This window comes from Eubalaena glacialis, chromosome 7 (assembly GCF_028564815.1).
Source record: "Eubalaena glacialis isolate mEubGla1 chromosome 7, mEubGla1.1.hap2.+ XY, whole genome shotgun sequence".
NCBI lineage: Eukaryota > Metazoa > Chordata > Mammalia > Artiodactyla > Balaenidae > Eubalaena > Eubalaena glacialis.
This window is the reverse complement of record NC_083722.1, coordinates 38,476,714-38,492,767: the sequence shown is the minus strand read 5'-3', so window position 1 is coordinate 38,492,767 and position 16,054 is coordinate 38,476,714. Positions and strand designations below refer to the sequence as shown.

Genomic DNA, 16,054 nt, shown 5'->3' with positions numbered 1-16,054 from the left:
GTGAGGCCTCAGCGCTGTGGCCCCACCTGTGCGGGCTTGCTCAGATGATCAGAGCGCTCAGGCCAGGCGGTCTATGGCTCTGCAGGCCAGCTCCACCAGGTGCAAAGGGCAGGGTCCAGGAGACAAGAGAGGCTATGGAAGATGGTGCAGGTAAGGTTCGAGGAGACACATGTCAAGGGGCTGGCTGGTTACTGAACTGGTTCTTACTCCAATTTAACGACTGGCATCTAAATGTTAAAAAGTTTCTCCTCATTCTATCAGATAGATTCTTTGCTAGCCTTCATCAGTTGTTAATAAAAAATTATTGATGACCCTAAATCTAAACTAAAGGTTGTCACAAGATCAAATATTACACCACAATTATATTAGTTTTGCTATAGAAGCAAAAAAGAAAAAGTTTTCTTTCTTTCCTACCAGTGTGCTCACAGTTTGTCTGCTCACTGGGAAACAGACTGTGTTCCCCAGAACAGATGCATGCTCTGTTCTGGGTGTACTTTGGAGCTGTCTCAGAAGATGCACATGCCGAGTTACATAAAGCTTGAAATCTCAGAAATGAGAAACTGATTGTGGCTACTAATATAGGTAATGAGAAATTCACTTCTTATAAGTTATAGAAAAAAAGTTGAAGCAAAAGAATGTAATAGCTTCAATTCTGTCACTTGGGTAACTAATTATACATGATTCCACTGACAGGAGGGTAGGCAAAGCCCCTAGTTTATTCCTATATATTTAGAAAGAAAAAGAAAAGAAAGAAATATCCATCTGAAATCATGAGAATGAAGGAGAAGGTTACTTTTATGGCCCTAAAGCTGTAGAAAGGCACCCCAGCACAGACAGGTTACTGACCTCCTTATAGACCTAAAAAGATACAGAAAGCAACTTTGTGAGCACGATTAAAAGTAGAAAGGAGGGTTAATTGATGTGATAGAGAAACCACAAAACAAAAAGGAAAAATGACCTTTCATCGTCAAGTAATTACCTCCGGGCAGGAACTCCATGATTAGGTAGAGGTTTAGCTTATCCTGAAAACTATAGAACATTTTCACAACCCACAAACTGTCTGCCTCCACTAGAATGTCACGCTCCGCACGAATGTGGCCAACCTGGAGGTACACGCATTTGATTAATGACAAGCCTTGCTCTGCTTTATTAGACTGTATATTTGTTTAAACAATTTAAATACTGTTTTGAGTATTAAACTGTGATGATACAAAAGATCTAATTTATGCTTAGGCAAACCTACTAACTCAAAATTGACAACATTTGACTTGAAGGTATTCGGTGATGAAAACTTGAGTGATGAAAGGCTTAAAAAATGGCAAAATCAATGGCTTGAATGCAAAGGAAAACTTTAACAGTGCTATAAATGGAACCTTTGATTAGTTAAAATTACCATCCTTTTGCATATCTTTTTGTTCTAATAATCCTTTTTGATAGAAAGAAGTCCCCAAGATGAGACTCTCTAAACACATCCTCCCTCAGGTCTTCAATGACATCTGCAAAGACAATGCCCTGGTTGACAATACCAGAATACTCTGATGCCACAGCATTCAGTTCACTGCTGTGCACACAGGATGTGCTCGATCAGTTCTTACTGAACTTAAATATAAGAACACCTAAGAAAAGTTGTAGATTCAAATTTATGACCTTGCCGTCTTCTATTTCTACTGAAATATCTAGCTAGGAAGACCAAGTTGCCAAAGGTTTGGGAGAATTACTTCATTAATTTATTATTATCAAGTTTAGTTTATCTACTTTAAGTATATAATAGTAATCAAAACACTGCTGCACATTATCAAGTCCCACCCCCTCTCCTCTTCTATAAGCGTCACAAGATGCAAAACTGGGTTGAATCAGGTCTAAATTTATTAAGACCCCGTCCAATCCTTGAAAAGAGGTTTTGATCTTAACATATGTTCCAGGGCTGGACCTCCTAGAATATGTTCAGAGGTAAAGATATACCAAGTTCACAAACCGGCACTTCTATTGGCAAACTCGGCCCATGGTTTTTGTTTTGAGACAATGTGCTGTATGCTTGTTTGTTTTACTGGTATGTCTTTACCAAAGACACAGATCCCAGCCCTCTCTCCTGTCTTACACCTAACCTGCCTCATTCTTCAATGCTAACTCCCACAGGCCTAAAAGCATTTGAGTTTTCAGTTTCTACTAAAATTGTTCTTTAGGAAATGTTTAAATAAATTCAATGTCTTAAAACAGGGGTCCCCAGTACCAGTCTGCAGCCTGTTAGGAACCGGGCTGCACAGCAGTAGGAGAGCAAGCGAAGCTTCATCTGCTGCTCCCCACCACTCCCCATCGCCTGCGTTACCACCTGAAACATCCCACCTCCCCCTGCCAGTCCGTGGAAACACTGTCTGCCACGAAACCGGTCCCTGGTGTGAAAAAGGTTGGGGATCGCTGTCTTAGAAAATTTACATTTTTACATCTCTACTTATGGTATGAGGGTGGGAAAAATGGAAGAAGATAAGGGTGATAAGGAACAGTGCTATAAAATCATGAAGAAGCCAAGTAATGCTTTGAGGAAATGCTCATGCCACTTGCTAAAATGCAGCCCTGGCTATGACCCAGTCAATTACTACACGAAGACCATACACGGCAGCATTCACCCACCTCTGCTTCCCTTGTCTCCTGTTAAGGCCTCTACCTACTGCAGGGATGTACGGAAAAGAAGAGACACTACCACTGCCACTTGTCACTCGCCTTAGAGGGCAGGATAGTGACTGCAACATTCTCAGTTTGTCACAGGGAAAGCTACAGGTACTGTGACCACACCTTGCTCTTCTCTCCTGGGGCTGAGACAGCAGCTAAGAACCTCAAGATATAGGGGTGGAGTCAGGTGATTTTAGGGTGGGGGGGGAAGAGCCAGAGGTGCAACTCACACCAGAGGTTCCCTTTCCCCTGTTCCATAAATATTGAATGGGGTGGGGGAATCACATGCTAGCTGCTACCCTGGGCACTAGGAAAGCAGAGATGAAAGTCAGTCTTTGGTTCCATCCTAACACTATACTGGCATCACAACTGGAGGTTTTCCTTTTGCACTGGAAGAGAAACATGAAGAGACTAGCTACATGCTGGTCTCTTACCCTTTAAAATTTATTTTCCAGGTAGCAGAAATTTCCATCTTGTGGGACAGAATAACAACCTGAACTCTCAGTGGGTAGCTGTAATTCCTGCTCAGTTTTGTAATAGCAAGCAAAAAGTTTTCCTCTGGATAAGCCACCTACACCTACAAAAAGTTAGGCTCTGAATCTATACTTTGTCAGCCCCACCCAGAAGTGATGGATTTACCCCACAAAGCTGCTGCATGCTTCCTCAAGACGGCTGACCCAGGTAGAGTCTGTGGCCAGAAACTTTAATTGGACCACACTGAGATCAAACTTAAAGAGCTGAGTCCATCAGCAAGGTGAGCTACTAATTTAAGTTAATGCATCATTTAAAATCTTAATTTGAATAGACATTTCCTTTATTTTCATGTAGAAAATTTTTAGAAACTGATTTTGAAGAAGGTACAGTACTTGAGCAAATGTTTTTTACACAATATGTTTGGATCATCCTGTTACCACTTCTGTTACCTCTGGCACATGCTATGAAGGATTAATAAGTCAAACTCATGATGTGTACTTCTCTTTACGATTTTATTCTGAATGCTAATCATTTGATAAAGAAAGATTTTGAGTCTTGCTTAAAACTATAGGAAACTTATCTTGTAAAAATAGAATTTACTTGTGAAATACAAAATATACTGACTAATCAATACAGCCTTACATTTTGCTTTTCAAGATTAACTGAAACTCTTTCAGTGCCTACACCCACATCACACACTAATTTTTAGATATAACTTAATAGGGCTAGTGTGCATTATGAATAAGGTTGGTGTTAGCATAAACTATATTGTCTGAAGATATACTGCCAGGGTATTTGATACTCTCGACCAAAATTCCTGGGAGTCTAAAGCTTCTGGGTAATATTGGAAAATTAAAGAGAAAATTAAAATCCCAAATTTTGAGCTGGCTCTTAAATGAAGGGCAGAGAAGCCTTGGTGATTATACCTCCTCTCGAGCAGCAGGAAGGACTGAGTGTGGGGCTGGCCTCCATCCCGGCTCTTAGGCTCTGTATCCAGAGCTCTCCTTTCCATGGGGTCTCTCTGCCCTCCTGTAGCAACTGGTATGCTACAGGATATTTGCAGGTGTCACCCATTACAATCTGTTCTTAAGCAACCTGCTAAATTAAACTAGATTTATAGAAAGTCTGCATTCTCATTTTTAATATATTGTCCAATATTTAAAATCTTAGTTATTCTACATGAAGTACTTAATGCATCTTATAAAGCATTTGCAAAGTAGGTTTGAGGTTTTAGAAAGTATTCTTAATCATTAAAGGAGAATCTGCATTGCTCTGCCGTTTGCATTATATTTTTTCAAATGCATTCCAAAAGAAGACTGGTCTTAGGTAGTGATGAGCCACTGAGAAGACCCAACTTTGGTTTGCATGTACAGAATGAAGCATGGTAAGACACATTTTAGATTGCAAATTCTAAATTCTAATTCCTAAGCCTCAGTTCCAAGGTGTATATACAACTTCTATCTCTCAGCATTCAGTAAGGAACATGCTACCACAGTAAGAAAGACCTCAAAAAAAGGCTCCTGATGACAAGGACAGCTTGTGATCAACTGGGAGACACAAATATCAGATATTTCTCTAGTAGGTTTTCAACTTTAAGAAGTCTGCACATAATGTATAGGCATTATTTGTACTTTTAAAATATATGTAACTCCTTCTTTTGGGGAGAAAGAAAAGTAATATTACATGTATATTCATACATGACAGGGCTAAAAAAACTAAAAAAGAAATACACACTTCAATTAAGCAAAAAGAACAGTTCTAGGAGACAAAAATTCATAAGCTGACTAAAATCGCTGCTACAATTGTGCTTTTACCTGTTCTTTTTCAAGCATATCTGCTTTACGGAGTATTTTCATTGCATACACATGCCCTGTATCTTTCTTCTGAACAAGCCGCACCTAAAAGTTATAAAGAAATGCCAAAAGTTCACAATGCCAAGCTAATGCTTTCATGTGTTATAGGAAGTAATATTTAAACTGGAAAAGTACTGCAATTTTTATATAAGCAACTAGCAATAACAAAGCAGAAGAAAATGCTTTTCAATGTTCCAAAATGGATATATTACACACAGTGAAGTCAGTGCTGGAAACATCCTCAAATATCTCCACATCTGAACAGCTCTGGCTCCCTAGTTGAACAAATCAATCTAATTTTAAACCCTCACTGTGGGAATTCCCTGGCGATCCAGTGGTTAAGACTCGGCGCTTTCACTGCCAAGGGCCCGGGTTCAAACCCTGGTCGGGGAACTAAGATCCCGAAAGCCACGTGGCGTGGCCAAAAAGAAAAAAACAAACCCTCACTCTGGAACTTAAGGACTCATTAAACCCACGGCACATGTCAAGCAGTCAGCTCAGAAAACCTAAGGAAATGATTACAACAATGTTTAAAACAATAGCAAAAGCTCAGGTATAGGAAAAAAAATGCCTGGAAGCATTAATAGGATAATAGCATAATTAGGGAAATAACAGCATTAATAGCATAATCAGGGAAGTAGGGTTTTCTGCAGTTCTCCTTTCTCTTTTCTATTTTCCATTTTTTTTTAGAGAGAACAGATAATTTATGATGAAAAGAAAATAAATGGTCTGCAAACCCAAACAAAACTTCTTGGAAATTTCCTGCACATCCTCCCCCTCTTCCCCCAAGATATGTATGTTTTCTTCTCCCTGCACCATTCTTTATGTTCTCGAGTCCCACGTCCCCTCCTCACTGAACAGAGAGCTCTTTTAGAGGTGGTCCTGTACCTTTCCCTCTCTCAAGGGGCCAACAGGGATTCTGAACAATGAGGGATCAATTTAATCTTTCACCTGTGCCTTTGAATATGTACTCACATTTCCCCTAGGTACTGGTTTTTAATACTATGCTGCTCCTTTTATACAATGATAATGAAACTAATACATCAGTAGGTCATCCACTTTGGGCATTTTCCATGAATAGAGATGATCCTGCATGGGCTCATTCAAACCCTCCCCAACAGACTGCTCTTGTAACCAAGCAGGATGCACATGCAAGACCAGCTGGGACAAAGTTGCAAATGCTTTCACTCTATACCACCACTTACATAACTTATTTCGATAAATTCTGTCACCTAGGGCCATCTTTTTAGAGCTGTACCAATCTGGCCGGAAGAAATAAAGGGTGGAGATATGCTGTGAGTTTGCTCCTGGAGAGGCAGTGTAACGCAAAAAGCAAGACCTTCAAGATCAGGAAGACCCAGGCCCTGCTTCTGGTACCACTGCTCAATGGTTATGTGACGCTGGAACATTACATATCCCCTCGGAGTCTTCATCTCATCGTGTATAAAATGAGTTACTGTCATGATTATAGGAGAGAAGCACTCAGTAAATAATAAATATTGATTTCTTTCTACCTTTCAACTCTCCCTCTAGATCAATACTTAAAGCATCAACATCATCTCTAGAAAAGCAGAGAACAACCAGATCCCTGGGACAGTGGAGAGGGGAAGAAAAAGAAGACAGACAGAACACTTAAGATGTGGGGCTGGCATGCTTGACCCACGCACTCCATACTTCAGTTATATCAAGAATCATGAGCTCATGGTATGTTAGAAGCTTTGAAGTTCTGTGGTATTTCTGTATTTGACAAGTCGCTGTGGTTTTTTTACCTCACCAAATGCTCCTCTGCCTATTACTTTTAAGGACTCAAAATCTTCCAATCCAAGTCTTGTTCTCTTCAAACGAAGAAACTCTGTTTCCTTCCGAGCATGTGCTGATCTCCTGAGTCGTTTCTAATGTTTAAATAAAGAGGGAGAGAGGTGGGAAGGGGAAGAGTTGGAACTCTGAAACTCTGCAACAAAGTCGTATTTGTGGTTTAACCCACCTGCAAAGCAGGGCCACACCAGACTAAGCATCATCTGTTCACACATGAAAGCACCACAGAATGACCCTTACAAGATCACTCCTCCCTTCCCAGGCCTTCAGATACAATAACCAAGCCATACTGAACAGATGGTGCCTCCTCTGAGGGCTCTGACTAACCTACGTCAACAATCGACTTTTCTATGGCTTCTAATGAAGGAAGGATAAACAACCAACATTTTCCTTTAACCTTCCTTATATAAAAGTGTGGTTTTTAAATTTCCCTCTGGATTTTCTTTACACATTGTGGTTCATTTTATGCATTAACTTTCTACTGTTCCTACAAGTCTTGGGTATTTTTCACCATTTTCCTGGGTTCGATGATTCATTCCTCTTTTTGAAAGCATTTCCACTGCCATTTCAGTTCCTTACATGGTTTTGAGTTAACTATATTTTCTGCCACATCTGTGGGCATTGGAGGGAAGGGCTGATTTGAGAGAGATTTTGCCTTGACAAAGATTTTAGAAATTTGCCCCACTTCTATGGAGCCTTTTCAGTGAATTAAAAATGCTATAATTTGCTTTTTTAAATTTTAATTTTATTTCATCTCTTCCTTTTCTTGGAGTTCTAAAGCTAATTAATTTATTACAACAGAGCCTAGAGAAGTCATCCTCTCCTGGTACTTAATAATTAACTTCTCCCTCTGCATGAGTACCTAAATCCAGAAGTACACCAGTCCTCATAATTTCCTGTTATTGCGTCAAAACCATTCCCCTGTGCACCAAGGCTAACAACTTGCTGGATAAGATATGATCTGCCATGCTGGGTTTCAAGGAAAATTTTTTCAATATTAATTACCTCTTCATCTTTTAGGCCTTCTTCTTCCATCACTTTTTCTAACTTCTTTTGTCTAAAAATAAATAAAGACATATGAAATAACATTTGAATGATAACTTTCCATTATCTATATGCAAACAATTTTTTTTTACTGATAAAAGCAGGTAAATCTCAAAATGCTTCATTAAAACAACAAATTAGTTATTAAGACAAATGAAAAGATTCTCACCCTTTGTCAGTTCTACATTTTGACAAAAATTGTATGTTAACGCAACAAAGAATCTTATTTCAAAATGAAAAGTTCTCTTTTTTTTTTTTTTGGTAACATTTCCTCCTTAACAAACCACAAACAGCTGGTGTTTGATAACCTCTTCTATCAGGGTGTTTCTCTCCTTGTCCCTGACTGAAATCTACTTCCTTTACTTTCACATCTTCCTCCTCCTCCCTGCCACAAGCAAAGAGTAATAACAACAAAGGTAAACACAGAATTTGGAGATTCAAGGGGGGGAAATGTTCAAAAAAGGTGACTGGCACTGCTGTTAAATCTTAAGACTCAAAGCCGCATGGCACGGCCAAAACAAAAAACAAAACAAAAAAACAAAAAACTTAAGACTCTAAATCATTGGAGTACTAAACTTTAGAAACTGCATCCAAGAATGTTTTTGATCTATATTCTCATACTCATTTGATAAAACTAAAAGAAACAAGTAAAACTTCCTTACAACCAATTCCACACAACTTTTACTTATTCGGCATAATAAATGAAAGCACATGGGCTGGAATCTCCTCTATCACTTATCAGCATTCCAGACAACAGGCAAGCTGAGGAGAGCAGGGAAGAACAGAAGTACAAGGTACACGAAGCAACAGCTTGTGGTCTAGCGCAGCTGAGGCACACACAACTTGGAATGCCACACTGAGAAGGCTGGCTCTTAGTCTGTAGACCTCAGAGCTATCAGAGGCTTGTGCACAACGGAGTGGTGTGATGAGGTTTCTATTTCAGAATGGCAGCCCGAAGTAATGAGCTGATGGACTGGCAGGGAAAGCAACTGACAAAGACGGAGGCAAACTGGAAGCTATCGTGAGTCAGACGGACAGTAAAGACCTGGAACTAGGGCTGGAAACCTGGAATGAAGTGAACAGAGCTATTGCAAAGATGACCAACTGGCAGAAGGAGTCAAGGGAACAGTCTTAGAATTTCTTGTGTGGGAGGATAATGATGCCACTAAACAAGACAGGAAACACAGAGAGAGGAACATGGGAAGATAATGAGTTTTATTTTAGTCAATGAATATTTATTGCTATAATAGTATTTAGTTAAAATGAATATTTTTATTTAATTATATTTAATTACTGTTAGAAATCGTATTACAGTACAAATCCACAGGCTGAGATGATAAACAAGAATTTGTGTCCAAACTCCCAGGAAGTGAAAAGATCTACTCTGACCGTGACGGGAAGAAGAAAGCATCTGCATGGCTCCCAGTCTGCCCACTTTTCTTCTCCTAGTTCCCAGAATATTTTGGGATATGCATCTATGTGTGCATATGTATTGGAGGGAGAAGGCTGTACTATTGGCAATTTCAGGAGTGAAAATTAATTCCATTTCCGTGGTTAAATAGCTGAAGTAGGGAAGAATAAGAAGAGTCAATGCATGGCAAGAACTATAAGAACTCAACCATGGTCAGCTCCTTTTGTGCCTTGAGTATCAAACACCGTCATACTTTCTGACTATATATTCTTTGAATGACCACACCAGACTGTGACAGCAGTCCAATGTGCTATTACACAATGTGTGCCACAGAGACAGCTCAAATTTTAAAACTAAACTGGACAGTATTCTACAGCTCTGTTGCAAGTGTAATTAAACTGGTCTCAGTAGATAACCTGCCTGAGAGTAAAGTTAACAGAATCAACACCTTGAACACAATCAGATTCTTTTCTTCTTTTTTTTTAGGCCGTGCCACGTGACTTATGAGATGTGAGATCTTAGTCCCCTGACCAGGGATTGAACCCAGGGCCTCAGGCAGTGAGAGCTCGGAGTCCTAACCACTGGACTGCCAGGGAATTCCCCTCAGATTCTTTCATTACAGAAAGTATCCAGAAAAAGCCTCTATCATGCAAAATTATCCATGGTAATGATTTATTGGGACCAAGCAACAAAGATCTTGAAGACACAAAAATGGCAAACACAGTGACATCTTACAAAAAAGGCTTACAAGTGACATCCTCTGTAAGACAATACCAAGGAATTATTAACTTTGTTAGACTCACGTTGGCATTGTGATGACAAGAAAATGGCCATATTTTTGGAGATGCATACTGAAGTACGTAGGATTGAAATGACAGATATTTGAAATTTGCTTTAAAACACAATAGCAAGAAAGAATAAAATGGAATAAATGAAACAAATTTAGCAAAGTCTTGATAATTACTGAATCTGAGGGATGACTATATGGGGGCGCATTGTATTAGTCTTTCTACATGTGTGTTTAAAAATGCCCACAATGATTAAGAAAGGCAGGCCCCTCCACCACATGCTCTGGTCGCAGGGCCCAGCTAGCTAACACTCCAGCCTTTGATGAGGCCTCTTCAGCTCAACTCCAGTGTTCCAAACCAGAACCCTGGGAGGGAGAGGCACTTTCACACACAGAAGCCACACCCAACCCCACCCAGCTAGGCTTCCGTGAGCTCCATTTATTATCGTGTGAGACCATTTCCCACACGAGATGGTAAGTTCTTTTGAAGGCAGGGACCACATCTGAATCCTCCTTCTCCACTAAGAATAATGCTTTGTACACAGCAACTTTTTAAGATGTATGTTGCTAAATTAGATTAAAAAAAAAAAGAAAGAAAAAAGGTCAGAACATGTCACAATGTACACACACATTCATGACTACTTCTTTTAATTAGCCCCCTTTACTACACCTAATTTAGACTCGCCTCCAAGCACAGCTTGATTCAGAGGCAGCAGGGATGGGAGGAAAAGGCTCGTCCACTCTACAAGCAAGTTGAGTAGACAATATTTCTAATTTCTGCTGATGACACACTTAAAATAACCAGGAAAAATGGTATAGAAATAAACAGTGGGTATCTCCATGATCAAAACTGAATTCTCAAGAAATACCCTAAAAATGAATATTACACAAAATTTTAAAAATCTCAAATTACTTTGGTTTGACTGATATCTAGTCAGTGAATATCATTAGATAAGTCCAGACTTAACCATTTCTGGGGCCCAAATAAAACTGACACTTGCTCACTAGTAATAATCACACATTGCAACTCAGTATCAGATCAGACTAAAAGCAAACAGTTAGGAAAACCTGGGTAAGAATATGGAAGAGAAGTAGCAGAAAATGCTGGTTCTCAGAGGGTAAAATGCAGGGTAGTTCTTATTTGATTTAGGGGGAGAGAAAGGGGGAAAGCATACAATTATTGCCTATTAAATTAGGCTTTTATGGCTTTAATTAATCCACCAAAATAGTATTCATAAAGAACAGAACCAACACAGAATATTTTGTAAAAAGAAATGCCAGCTGCCTCAGTTTTGATTTCAAACTGCTCATATTATCCAAACCGTTAATTTTCTATGAACAACTAGGCAATTATCAACACCTATCTCTCTTATGTGTACCTAGGATCACATAAGAGAACAGGAGAATTGCTGTTACTGGAGAAGCTTGCCGCAGAGGCCACTATCGAAGGCAAAACACAGATTAAAAAAAGAATATGAACTTGCACTACTGAAGGGATTCAGTTTATCATCTATAAGTAGCTTTAATAAGCATTCTGCAACACTGTACAATGGGCACTAGACTCAGGGAATTTAACTGTGTTGAAACCAATATGTAGAACTTACTGTAGTGTTTCTATGAAATAGTCCAATGTTCTCATATTCTACATTTATACAGAAAACAATTCGCAAATGATTTTTTTCTTCTGCCTTTAGGCTTTGGTCTCATTTCCCCTGCAGTAAATCCTTTGTTCAAATATAACCCAGTGCTCTACTATAAATGGAACAGCACAAAAGTTGCATATAAGTGGGAGAAATACTAGAGATTTTAAATGCAACAAGACAAGGCATATACGAACAAAATAAAATTTTGTATTACAACATGATCTCTTTTATTAGCCCTCAAATTTACTAGCCCAATACCTATTATTTCAAACTGCTCATCATATATTAGCCATATACCCATAATGTTTCTTTACCATCAATTGTCTCATATCATTAAAACTCTGCTTATTTATCAAGGTTCTGTGACTTTTCCCCCATAACATCAAAACACTTGAAAATCCATTTCTGACAGTTATAATTTTAGTTTACTTACTACTGTGGTAGCACCTGCCAATCACTGTTTTTCTTCCTTTCTTTTTTTTAATTTTTAATTTTTGATACAATTTTGAAAGCTTACAATCCATTTACAGTTATTACAAAATATTGGCTATATTCCCCATGTTGTACGATATATCCTTGTAGCCTATCTTCCACCCAATAGTTCATACCTCCCACTCCCCTCCCCATACTGCCCCCCCTTACTGGTAACCACTAGTTTGTTCTCTATATCTGTGAGTCTGCATCTTTTTCTTTTTTGTAATTTTATTTATTTTTGGCTGCACTGGGTCTTCGTTGCTGTGCGCGTGCTTTCTCTAGTTGTGGCGAGTGGGGGCTACTCTTCGTTGCGTTGCGCAGGCTTCTCATTGCGGTGGCTTCTCCTTGTTGCGGAGCACGGGCTCTAGGCGCATGGGCTTCAGTGGTTGTGGCACGTGGGCTCAGTAGTTGTGGTGCACAGGCTTAGGTGCTCTGTGGCATGTGGGATCTTCTCAGACCAGGGATCAAACCCGGGTCCCCTGCATTGGCAGGTGGATTCTTAACCACTGCGCCAGGGAAGTCCTCTTTTTTTGTTATATTCACTGGTTTGTGGTATTTTTTAGGTTCCACATATAAATGATATCATACAGTATTTTTCTTTCTCTGACTTATTTCATTTAGCATAATGCCTTCCAAGTCCATCCATGTTGTTGCAAATGGCAAAATTTCATACTTTTTTATGCCTGAGTAGTATTCCATTCTATGTGTATGTATATATGTACATAAACCACATCTTCTTCATCCATTCATCTGTTGATGGACACTTAGGTTGCTTCCATATCTTGACAATTGTAAATAATGCTGCCATGAACACTGGGGTGCATGTATCTTCTCAAATTAGTGATTTTGGGTTTTTTTTCAGATATATACCCAGGAGTAGAATTGCTGGGTCATATGGTAGTTCTATTTTTAGCTTTTTGAGAAACCTCCATACTGTTTTCCACAGTGGCTGCATCAATTTACATTCCCACAGACAGCGTATGAGAGGGTTCCCTTTGCTCCACATCTTCACCAACATTTGTTATTTGTATTCTTTTTGATGATAGCCATTCTGACAGGTGTGAGGTGATATCTCATTGTGGTTTTGATTTCCATTTCTCTGATGATTAGCTATGTTGAGCATCTTTTCATGTGCCTGTTGGCCATCTGCATTTCATCTTTCAGGTGTCTGTTCAGTTCTTCTGCCCATTTTTTAATTGGGTTGTTTGATTTTTTGATGTTGAATTATATAAGTTGTTTATATACTGTTTTTCTTTTTTAATTTTTTAATTTTCTAGGGGTGATAAAACCTGAAGTAAAATAGTCTTATCAAATTGTATCAACAAACTCAAGACCAAGTATCAACTCATGTCCAAAAAAGAGGGCACTAGAGAAATGCAAAAAATACAATGAGATACCACCTCACAATGGTCAGAATGGCCATAGCACAGGGAGATCAGCTCGGTGCTTTGTGACCACCTAGAGGGGTGGGATAGGGAGGGCGGGAGGGAGGGAGACGCAAGAGGGAAGAGATATGGGAACATATGTATATGTATAACTGATTCACTTTGTTATAAAGCAGAAACTAACACACCATTGTAAAGCAATTATACTCCAATAAAGATGTTAAAAGAAAAAAATCTACAAACAATAAATGCTGGAGAGGTTGTGGAGAAAAGAGAACCCTCCTACACCGCTGGTGGGACTGTAAATTGGTACAACCATTATGGAGAATGGTATGGAGGTTCCTTAAAAAACTAAATATAGAACTACCATATGATCCAGCAATCCCACTCCTAGGCATATATCCGGAGAAAACCATAATTCGAAAAGATACATGCACCCCAATGTTCACTGCAGCACTATTTACAATAGCCAAGACATGGAAGCAACCTAAATGTCCATCGATAGAGCAATGGATAAAGAAGATGTGGTATATAAATATACAATGGACTATTACTCAGCCATAAAAAAAAATAATAATGCCATTTGCAGCAACAAGGATGGACCTGGAGATTATCATGCTAAGTGAAGTCAGTCAGAGAAAGACAAACATCATATGGTATCACTTACATGTGGCATCTAATTTAAAAAATGATACAAATGAACTTATTTACAAAAACAGAAATGGACTCACAGATCTTGAAATCAAACTTATGGTTACCAAAGGGGATACATGGGGGGAAGTGAAAAATCAGGAGATTGGGATTAACATATACACACTACTATATATAAAATAGATAACTAACAAGCACCTACTGTATAGCACAGGGAACTCTACTCAATATTCCGTAATAACTTATATGGGAAAAGAATCAGAAAAAGAATGGATATATATATGTATAACTAATTCACTCTGCTGTACACCTGAAACTAACACAACATTGTAAATCAACTATACTCCAATAAAAATTTTTTAAAATAAAAAACAAAACAGCAACAAAAAGAGAGGGCACTAAAAAGGTTAACAAGGAAATACTATTTCTGAAAAGCTCAAAGTATCTACTGTTTTTTTTAAATGAAAAATAATGGTGATTTGATAACAAAAATTACAAAAACATTCTAATCCTCTTAAATGTCTAACATTCTCCTTTTACTGTCTTTTGATTAATTTGGTCTTCAAGAAAAGAAAAACCATGAAAGCTTTTGGAAGGTCTTTCCATCTTGAGAATCCAAAACAAAAAAAGCACTGATTTCAACCCATTTTTGGGGTGCAATCTTAGTGTAAATCAAAATATAACACTCACTAACAAGGTAAATAAAACCATTTATCATCTTGTTCCTGGAGAATGTGATACCTATCAATGATGCACCATAGGGCAGAGCCAGTAGGATTAAAAACCAACTGACTGGGCTTCCCTGGTGGCACAGTGGTTAGAATCCGCCTGCCAATGCAGGGGACGCGGGTTCGAGCCCTGGTACGGGAAGATCCCACATGCCTCAGAGCAACGAAGCCCATGCGCCACAACTACTGAGCCTGCGCTCTAGAGCCCGTGAGCCACAACTACTGAGCCTGCGAGCCACAACTACTGAAGCCCACAAGCCTAGAGCCCATGCTCTGCAACAAGAGAAGCCACTGCAATAAGAAGCCCGCGCACCACAACGAAGAGTAGCCCCCGCTCGCCGCAACTAGAGAAAGCCCGTGCGCAGCAACAGACCCAACGCAGCCAAAAATAAATTAACTAATTTTTTAAAAAGACAAACCAACTGACTATTATCAAGTAAGACAAGTAACTTAATCAGAACTCATAAGTATTTGCTTTGTAACTACAATACCAGAAGCTCTGATTTCAAGAGAGTGGTTGTATTTGAAAATAACCATCTCCAACAGGTTTCACATGCCTAGAGATAGAGTGTGCAAATTTATTTTTGAATTCCCCATGATCCTAACAAAGAGCACTGTACAGGCTCTTGTTTGTCCCAGTGAACAACAGCTAGCCACCACCAGGTATAAAGTATCTTGCTATTCCACATACAGAGCTGCATATTTAAGATCAAGTCATATATCCCATTTAAATTATGATCTACACCCTCCTGCAGAAAGCTGTTGCAAAAAATCCTTATCCAAACGTTAGCACACTGAATCCAGCAACACAGAAAGAGAATAATGCATTATGACCAAGAGGGTTTACCCCGGGAATGGAAGGTTAGTTTAACATTCAAAAATCAGTCCATGTAATTCACCACAGTGAGAGAATAAAGGAGAAAAAACAGTATGATGATTTCAAAGATGCAGAAAAAGCATTTGACAAAATTCAACATCCACTCATGATAAAAACTCTCAGTCTCATAGGAACATAAGGAAACTTCCCAACCTATGAAGAGCATCTTTGAAAAAAGCTACATTAACATCACAACTAACAGTGAAATAGTGCTTTCCCCCTTAAATCAGGAACAAAAGATGTCT

The 16,054-nt window shown here is 38.9% G+C and overlaps 1 protein-coding gene across 5 annotated transcripts in view; it reads right to left on the bottom strand.

Annotated features, from left to right (window-relative positions):
- Positions 1-16,054, bottom strand: part of STK38 (serine/threonine kinase 38) — a 41,307-nt gene that overhangs the window by 16,764 nt on the left and 8,489 nt on the right. For all 5 annotated transcript variants that reach the window (XM_061196301.1, XM_061196300.1, XM_061196306.1 and 2 more), the window contains exons 3-6: positions 7,815-7,866; positions 6,764-6,886; positions 4,956-5,039; positions 980-1,103 (exon numbers count right to left, since the gene is read on the bottom strand). In XM_061196301.1, coding sequence (XP_061052284.1) covers positions 980-1,103; positions 4,956-5,039; positions 6,764-6,886; positions 7,815-7,866 — 383 coding nt within the window. The remainder of the gene's footprint in view (positions 1-979; positions 1,104-4,955; positions 5,040-6,763; positions 6,887-7,814; positions 7,867-16,054) is intronic.